The sequence below is a fragment of the Aplidium turbinatum genome, chromosome 6, assembly GCF_918807975.1.
Source record: "Aplidium turbinatum chromosome 6, kaAplTurb1.1, whole genome shotgun sequence".
Lineage (NCBI taxonomy): Eukaryota > Metazoa > Chordata > Ascidiacea > Aplousobranchia > Polyclinidae > Aplidium > Aplidium turbinatum.
In genome coordinates, this window is record NC_137477.1 from 26,247,266 (window position 1) to 26,256,462 (window position 9,197).

Genomic DNA, 9,197 nt, shown 5'->3' on the forward strand with positions numbered 1-9,197 from the left:
GTTCTCCAAACAGTAAAATCAACGTCTGCAGACGTAAAATCAATGTAAAAATGACGGGTTTTGCTGTCTGGGTTAGACCTTCTCAGCCTGCAAATAGTTCACAAATCACAAGCTCTTGTATAAGTTGTTGCATCTGTAACAAAACACAAGTGCCGGTGTAACGGTCCAGGAGTTACTGCGGTCTGAAAGTTACCTTAACTTCTGGACCGCGTATACGCAGTCTGAAAGTTACTGCCAGTCCAGAAGTTACTAAAACAGAGTTTTCAGATTTGACGCTTGCAGCAGATTTGTATAAATGATTTCAACATTGGAAACATGTTGAACTTCAAGACTTATCCACCATCGCATCTTAACAACATGATTTACAGCAGAAACGTAATTGGGAATGAAGCGAAAATAAGATGAAAGTTAAAAGATGAGTTTTGTACCAGAAGTTGTTGCTGTTTTGGAATGAAATTTGAATTTGTAACCTAACAATTTACGTAGGCTATCATTTTAACCTGATTTGTTTGTATTATACCATTTGAAGTTGTGTCCGTGCCTTACGTGAGTTGGCAAATAGGCTAAATTTGCATGGGGAGGTGATTGACTAGATGATAGCCTATAGTCTTTTGCTGTCATCCTGATTGTGCTATAATGCAACCTACGATTCACAATGTAGTATTATGAGTGTTTTATTGACTCGTTGTAGGCTATGGCTCTGTTGAAACAAATAATTTAATTGATCATCGCTGCAAACATTTCAAAGTTTAAATCGTGGCTATACGTGAATCGGTGGCATTTAATAAGCTATACAGGCCTTAATATATCGTGCAAAGTTTGCATTTGAAGGCTGACTTGTTAGCCGCTGGTCTTGAGTTGTAGTTGACGAACATAGTCTTTGACTATATTTTATGTAGGCCTATTTCATGAAAGTTAAAACCAAAGTTTTCCAGTGAATGAAGCACTGAGCCTATTTTTGGTCTGGTTTTTCATAGCTACCGTTTTGAAGAAATATAAAGTAACTTAGGCTAAATGTAGGCCAACCGGTAGTCAAAACGCAATCAACGTTCAGTGAGTAGGCTATCACAACCTCACACGAGGGGAAGGCTTTAGCTTTTACGAAAGTGTTGAACACTTTGAGATTCCAATGAATTTCCGTTGGACTCCCATCGAAAACACGTGGTACGAAACTTAAAGTCTAGAATTATGGTTTCGTGGTAAGAATATTTATCCTTGGGATTCATCTTTCGCATACTTGCAGAGGGTTTAATCTACTGACCAAGTGAAGTTTCAGACCATTTACAAGTTTTCCCAAAAGAATTTCGAAAAAGCACACCCACTTACAATAGCAGTAACTTTTGGACTGCTTCTGCGGCGTTGCAGTCTGGAAGTTACTGTCAGTCCAAAAGTTACCAGCGCTGCCCGGCGTTTTCACAATCGATAGAAAAGCGAAAATTGTTTCAACTAAGTGTAATGAATTCATTGCTCTCAATCTAATGCAAGCTTTTCAGTTAACATTACAAAATACTTATAATTATTAATCTGACCTTTTGAGAGGTTAAAAATTCAATTATTTTTCAAAACAAAATTAAATAAAATTTAAATGAAATATTTGGCAACTCTTGTAACTTTTGGCATGCAGTAACTCTTGGACCGCTACACCGGCATGCCTAGTTTTTGAATTCTGACAGAAGTAGGGCCTACAACATTTTCGTTTCCAGATGAGTTTCATATTTTTTGTGTTTACCCAAACCGTGTTTACCACAAATCGTCTAAACAATTAAATAATAATCATCATTTACAAACAAAAGTAAAATTGTTTTTCATTATTCATGAAGTTAAAGAAAATGCGCAATTGCAGGCATCAAAACGGTCAACTAGACGTTTAAAATCTTGTGAAGTCGATTCACAGGTGAACAAGAAGCTCAGCCATTGTACTCTCAATAAACTGTATTGTTATCCAAAGGTGTTTAGCCATATTTTTGTTTGCAAACACCGGAGTTTCGAAGGATACGTGTGATGCACATGACACAAGGTTAGTCACAGCAGCAGATCAGACGTAGAAGCATACATGAAAAAACATAAACTTTACGAAAGTGCTTTAATTGCTCTTGTTGAGTTAGTAGAGAGCTAACATTTTCGTAAATGAAAAATCAATGACAAAAATGCTATAAAAAGGCCGATCCGATATGACCTTCAATAAGCTGGATCAAATGAATTTGCATAGAGGCCAAACGCAAAGTATAATATGTTGCCTATCAATATGTATGCTTGACATTTGATCGGTTTTCAGATGTGAGGTGATCATAACATCACAACAGAAAGCTTACATTACAACCGGGTAGCGCGAAAATCGGGTATTTAACTAGATACAAATTTACAACGTTTCGTTGATTGGCTCTGCTCTCTTCAGATCTCGTTGATTATACAATTAACAACCAAAAGAGGCACAGTTTATTGTATATTAGATTTAAATGGATCGTTACAACAGTAAACCGGGCATATGTCAACAGAAGAGTTTGCAAGAACCCATGCAATACAGTCTATGTTCGCGCCTGGCAACAATATAAAGACCTAAGGTTTTGTTTTCATTAGTGAGCGATACGCATCGCTCACTGGTAGACTGCTGCAAGCACTCAGCCTTGTGTTGATAGCGAGGAAGAACACCAAATAGTAAACTAAGTTTGTCAGCTGTTGTTTTCTTCACAAAGGAAATGCAGTTAACTGCTAAAACCGGCGGTTGACGGTCAAGGCAAGGCCCAAATCTCAGCTGGCAAAAGTCATTCTTTTTAGATTGATTCAATGCAGATGTTGAATCCATGTGAAAAAGACAAATTTTGCGAGCTGGGATGGGCTAAAACAGCCCCGTATACCCCTTGTATTTCTCCAAGGTCGAATGACGATACGCATACCTATGATCCTCTTGTTTTTCAGACTTGTAGGCTAGATGCTAATGTGCCCATGAAAACTCCACTGTCAGTGAACTCTTACCACAATATCACAAAAATAACCGTTGAGCACGGCTCATTAAAGAAATATCATTTGTTTTGTTTGAAATAAGTTTATTATTTTTATTTAAATTTATTCAGATTATTTCGTTTGCAATAAGTCATACTCATTCAGAGAAATGCGAATGTTGCAAAAAATTAAAAAATGCACCAAACTAGTGTGCTCTTTGTCAACGCAAAAGCAGCCTACTATGTTAAATTTAAAGTGATTCAGCAAACATCGTGAAGTATGACTGGAAATATGTTTATTCGTGTCATTTTGATAGTTTGCTATAAAAAAATCGTTCAAAATCTTCATTGTTAAAGCATGAACGGAATGTTTATGCAATTAAATTAAAGTTTGTATTGAACATGTGATGAGGAAACAATTCTTAAAAAAGGTGAAAATCATCTTTTTCTGGAGCATTTTTATCAAGATCGATCGACTAACACTTCAATGAATCGTCAGAACAAAATTTAATTTTAAGGGAGCAAAGATCCAGCAAAGAAATTATCTAACCAAGGTATGACCTTTTCACACTACTATATCATATCTAGCAAAATATTCCCTTTTTACATTGTTTCAAAGTCTGCATGCGTTTAATTAATGCAAAAAAGGCATTAATCTATTAAGCGGGATAAGCAACACCAAGACTATTACCAGATAAAGTCTTTACAGTGGGAACAGAAAGTGGGTTGTCTCAAGTAGGTGGCGAGGAATTTGTGACCACTGACCCTGTGAATGCGGCGACGAACTGCATTTCTTCGGCCGCGTTTCCGCTCTTTCGTTTGAAATTGATGATTTCCAACTACTGGTCAAATATTAATCACGTTATTAAAGAACGTAAACAGGCAGGAGCGCTACCGAATAAACAAAACATATGTCTCTCTCATTAAAATTGGCGATTTAGAATTAAAATCAACATTTAAGCTAATATAATATCCGTTGCAGTCAATTATAACATAATGCGTTCTACTGGTGCAAAGTAAGCTAAACTATCACGAGATGTATATATATATAAAGTGGCAATCTGCTTTTATTCCAACGTTTCGTTAATCACACACGACTGACTTCTTCAGGGAGTTGGACCAAGCTCTAGTCTAGCTCCCTGAAAAAGTCAGTCGTGTCTGATTGACGAAACGTCGGAATAAAAGCAGATTGCCACTTTATACATCTTGTGATAGTTTAGCTTACTTTGCACCAGTAAAACGCATCATGTTATTGAACAAAATGCCTGGTGAGCAACCTCATTCAATTTTCATCCGTTGCATTCAAATTGTTTTTTTTTTTGCATTACTTTAACTTAATTCAGCAAAACCAGAATAGCATTATTACCTTCAACAGCTCGAAAACTAAACAGCAAACACCCTCAAAATTGCTAGTGTTAGGACGTGCTGAGCTACAAGCCTTTCCTTACACAGAACAATAATGCAAAATACTTTACCATAAATTAATAAGAAAACATATTGCTTAATGCATGCCTGAGAATGTTTACTATCTTTACTGAACAATTAATGTCAACAACATAAATACAAAGGTGGTTTCAAGAGTCAGACTAAAACGTGTCTTCGTTCCTCCGTTGTAGCAGTAAAGTACTCTACCTGGGGTTAACTTTACGGCTACTTTTATTTTCCCAGTAGGTTCCAGGTCAATCTGTAAGCAAAAGCATGGAGTTGGCAAAGTTTTATCAACATAAATGCGAAAAAATAATTCATATATCTCGGTGCACTAAAACAATATACAGATGCAAAAAAGTGCTGCAATCTAGAAACGGGTAATGAAACAAACCTGTTTAGAAACTTATACATATGCACTATGCAGGCACTCTGTGCAGGTATAAAACAAGAAAATGCACATTAAAAAGTGAGTGACTTCATAATGGTTTAGAGCAGACATGGACAAAGCCTCATTACATATACTGTATGGGTATAGCCTATAGATCCAATAAAAATTTAACGAAGATAAAGATTGATGTAGTTTAATAATAAAAATCATTACTACAGATCGATTCGGAAAGAAACTGCAAGAAGCGCTTAATATTTTTAAAAGTCGATTTCAAAGTCATGTATAAAGTCATTTGTACCGTATGTATAAGTGTGTGCACAGTTGCAGGCATGACATCGTTGACATTGGTTATACTTGATAGTGCTGTAGAACGTTCGGTGACAATTGTATTTTACAATTTTTACATCAACCCGCAAGCGGTAATAATTAACAGAATGATTTAAACTTTAAAGGGCATGCTCGTACTATGTCAATTTGATCAAAAGAAACAAATCGAAACTTGTTAATTTTGGGAAGAGTTCAGGTTGATATAACAGCCTAAATTATTTCGAGTGGACAACCGACTTTGCCAGTTTGCTTGGTTGGCACAAATATTCTTAACTATAAAAATAAAAGCTTTGCATTCATACCTACTGTAGTGTGACAGCAGAGGAAATTTTAAAATCGCTAAAAATACAAAGTAAAAGATTGCAAAAGAATGACTGCCACAGTGCCACACACAAAAAGGCGGAATTGAGCTTGTAAGATAAAGCCTAAATAAAGGATCATGTGATTTGTTGGTCTGTATCCACACATTCCTTTCATGTTGCACAATTGTGCTTTCACTTCATTGTTATCATGGAGTTGCTTTCCAGCCAAGATTTTATACATAACCATCGAAAATGATGTCATGTTATGACTCGAAAAACAATTGTTTTATAATAATAACAATATGCTGCAATCTACCCAGTTAAAAAAACACAAAACAATCAAATTGGCGTGATTATGTGTCAAAGAACTCAAAAAAGTCACTTGTACTTGAAAATTCAAAAAGAATATAAAAAACGACATAAAATCAGTAGATGCATGAACTTAGTTAATTTTATCTTAAATTTCCAAACATGTAACCTATACAATAGAATTAAAGAGCAACTGCAAGAATCACATCTTTAAATAAGGTAAAAAGAAATTTATTGAACAATTTACTTTAAGCAGGTTACAAACATGTACTAAAAGATATCTGTACCATACAACAATATTATATACATTGGATAGCCTAATGGATACAGTACTTTAATTACCACATCACAATACCGGTACGGTACATCCTCACCACACAACTTTCAAAGAAAAAAAAAGAAAGATTTTTTTGAAGATCTGTTAGATTGTGTCATGAATGATATATATAAGAGTCTTAGTGGATGCAGCTAACTTACAGCCAAGCAAATGAAAAAACAAAACATGAGCAACTTGTTGAGACACGCAATTTGACACCCAGCAAAAGTACTTCTCATTGACTTTGTGCATTTATTTTGACTTAAATCACAAAAATTTAGAAGATGGGCCTTATGGAATATGGACATCTTCTAACTAAATATCTATCTAAAGTATACAAATGACATTTTTGTAGAAAAGGTGCATATTTTACTTTTTCTTAGGATGAAAATAACAAACTATAATATAATAAAGTTTTTCCAAAATTGGAAGTTAAATTTTTTTCAAATTCCTACAAAATCACACCAACGTTTCTTTCTCAGGGGTTGGACAAAAGTAAGCCATTATTTAATACTTTCATAAAGAAACAAAAGATCTTACCCAAAATTCATGAAACTGTTTCTTCTCTTTATCTACAAGTTGATGAAAATTAAGTTGGCAATCTGCTACAAAATCATCTTCAACTGATGCTGCATGAAATACACGTAATCCAATGGTTTCTCCATTACGAACCTTGAATAGATTTATTGTTTAAGGTTCATTATAGACTACAAAGTGCCATTCTTCAAAAATAAAATTGTTAAACATTATTAGTTGAACCCAACAAACGAAACATCGTTGAGGCTTCTTGGGCTGATCAAAGACTATAAATCAGAACAGATCATCTAGTCAAATATCATCAAGTCAAATACCAGCAGACCCTTTTCTTTCATTTCCGATGCCGACACCCCTTCTATTGGCCTGACCTACTGACATGATCATCTTCGCATAGCGTTGGGCTTTTCTGCTCAACATCACAGATCGTCAATGATTGCATTGTCTTCAATCCACCCAACTGAACGGAAGGTCTGTGTGAATGGGATAACGCAACCAAAGAATGGCTGCTCAGTGCTCGCCAGTAGCCTTTCAGTGTAGCACAGAGAAACATTGTTATCTGGGGCAGTAAAAGGATAGACCCAAAAGCTCAAATGAAGATAAATTGATACAAAAATACTGCATGATCTTTTTTTAACCCAGGACACATACAACAGTAAAAAATATTATAACCAACATCAGTTTACAAATGCAGGCATTAGCAGGGATGGCTAAACTCCAGCTGGTGAGCCAAATGAACCACTCCTGGGAGTTGTGTGTGACTCATCCATTTGTAAAAGAAAATTAGCATTAACAATCACTAAATTGCTCATGATGAATGAAGTGCATGTGTATCTTATTCAAATATTCAAACCTAATTTCTTATTAAGAAGTTTGACAATGGTGCCAACACCAAAGTGGTGTGAGATCAAACAAAAATTAGGAATAAAATTAGACCTATTTATGACATCATCACATAAATACTATCGATACGTCAAAATGTATTGTAAACCCGAACCAGCATTCTTTAAAAATGTCAGGTACACATTTTTTCAGTGCCGTAATACAAAAAATCAAGAAGTGGTTAAACACATTGTTTTTTTAAAACTATATTGGCTGCAAAGGAGGCTACTGGCTGAATGGCTGGTAGGTAACTGTGTGGGTATTATTCCATAATGATAAAAATTCAACACAATCAACGTAAGGTACCATAATGATAATGCATTTCTCACGCACTTGGTCCAATAGCAGGCTACCACAAGTTTGCACACACCAACTAGAAGCAATAAAATCATTTTATATTTGTTTTAGTTGATCGATTGGAGTAAAATGTTCATAGAAATCTAATGTTTATGATTCAGGTTTAATAACTCACTTCATCACCAAAGTCTTCTTTCCAGACAGGAGATAAACTTCTTGCTTTTATTGATGTTTTTCCAAGTATGTGATTGTTTATGCTGACTTCAACATACGTATTCAAGGTGGATACGTTAATGCCAGGCAAACGTTTAGTAAAAGCAGTTGGCTTTAAGTCTTTTGCTTCTATAACTTGAACTACTACAGATCCAGTAAATCCAGACATAATAAAGTAATTGACTTCTTTTTGCTGGTGTTGTGCAACAAATGCTTTTCTTTTAATTCAAAAGGTTGAATAAAATCTCATACTTAATTACTATTAATCAGTCAAATTAACTATATATATATATAGTCTAGCCTATAAGTCTAGCCAAGCAAAACAATTTCAAGTAAAATGTAGTAGAAAAGTAAAAAATATAAATATCTAAAAGGTACTGCTTAATGCCAACTAATCCTGACAGCTGACAGGAATTTTAATTCCCACTTCAGAATTCTCCATGCTGACTTCTAGAGGGCAAGCCTAGAATTATTCCGCCAGATAGTGATCCTCACCATACTCACGTATTATCCCACAGTCCACACGTTGCACTATTTTATTCAATTATAAATAATTCCGTATACCTTTCAAGCAAATTAGTTGCAATAAAGCTTCTGCCAATTTTTTTGAGAAAAAAATGTTGTAAAAGATTGTGGTAAGACATTGTTGTAAAAGATTTTGGTAAGACGTTGTTGTAAAAGATTTTGGTAGGATTTTGGTTTTTGTAATTTTTGTAAAAAAAGATTTTGGTAATTTTTGTACACCTATCTCTACTGACAGTTATATTCTATCTTATATGGTGTCTCCAGCCCCAGGTGTTTTTTGTTTGATTTTAGTGTTATGCTGTGCCTTTAATAAGATATGTATGCTCTAGGTCAGGGTTTCCCAAACTGTGGTCCGCGGACCACTGGTGGTCCGTGGCGATACAACAAGAAATTAAAAAGTCACACTTATACGTTGTACAGTACATACCCTGTTACAGATAATTGCCGCAGTTCTTAATTAATACAGAGTTGATTTTCTCTGACGTTACACAACATTTGGAATTGCTTTCTGCACATTTCAAGAAGTAGGCCTACTTTTTAAGAGACATATGAGAATTTTGACTGGATTTTAAACCCTTTTGTTGTTACAAAAACTGACCTGTCAGGACGCGATAAAGAAGAATTAGCCGAATTATCATCTGATCGAACTTTAATGCTTAGTTTCAATCAAACAGCTATTGCATCTTTCTGGTTGAGTTTTGTGGAGGAATACCCATTACTATCGCAAAAAGCAACTA

General features: G+C 35.0%; 1 protein-coding gene across 2 annotated transcripts in view; it reads right to left on the reverse strand.

The window, feature by feature from the left end:
* LOC145771495 (calcium-independent protein kinase C-like) overlaps positions 1-8,235 on the reverse strand; it is a 29,523-nt gene extending 21,288 nt beyond the window's left edge. The window contains exons 1-4 of one of the 2 annotated variants that reach the window (XM_082583190.1): positions 7,898-8,235; positions 6,550-6,681; positions 4,572-4,623; positions 3,631-3,778 (exon numbers count right to left, since the gene is read on the reverse strand). In XM_082583190.1, coding sequence (XP_082439316.1) covers positions 3,631-3,778; positions 4,572-4,623; positions 6,550-6,681; positions 7,898-8,104 — 539 coding nt within the window. In that variant the 5' untranslated portion in view covers positions 8,105-8,235. Of the gene's footprint in view, positions 1-3,630; positions 3,782-4,571; positions 4,624-6,549; positions 6,682-7,897 lie in introns of both variants that reach the window. The other variant, XM_082583189.1, reaches the window with a different exon arrangement.
* Positions 8,236-9,197: the final 962 nt, after the last annotated feature.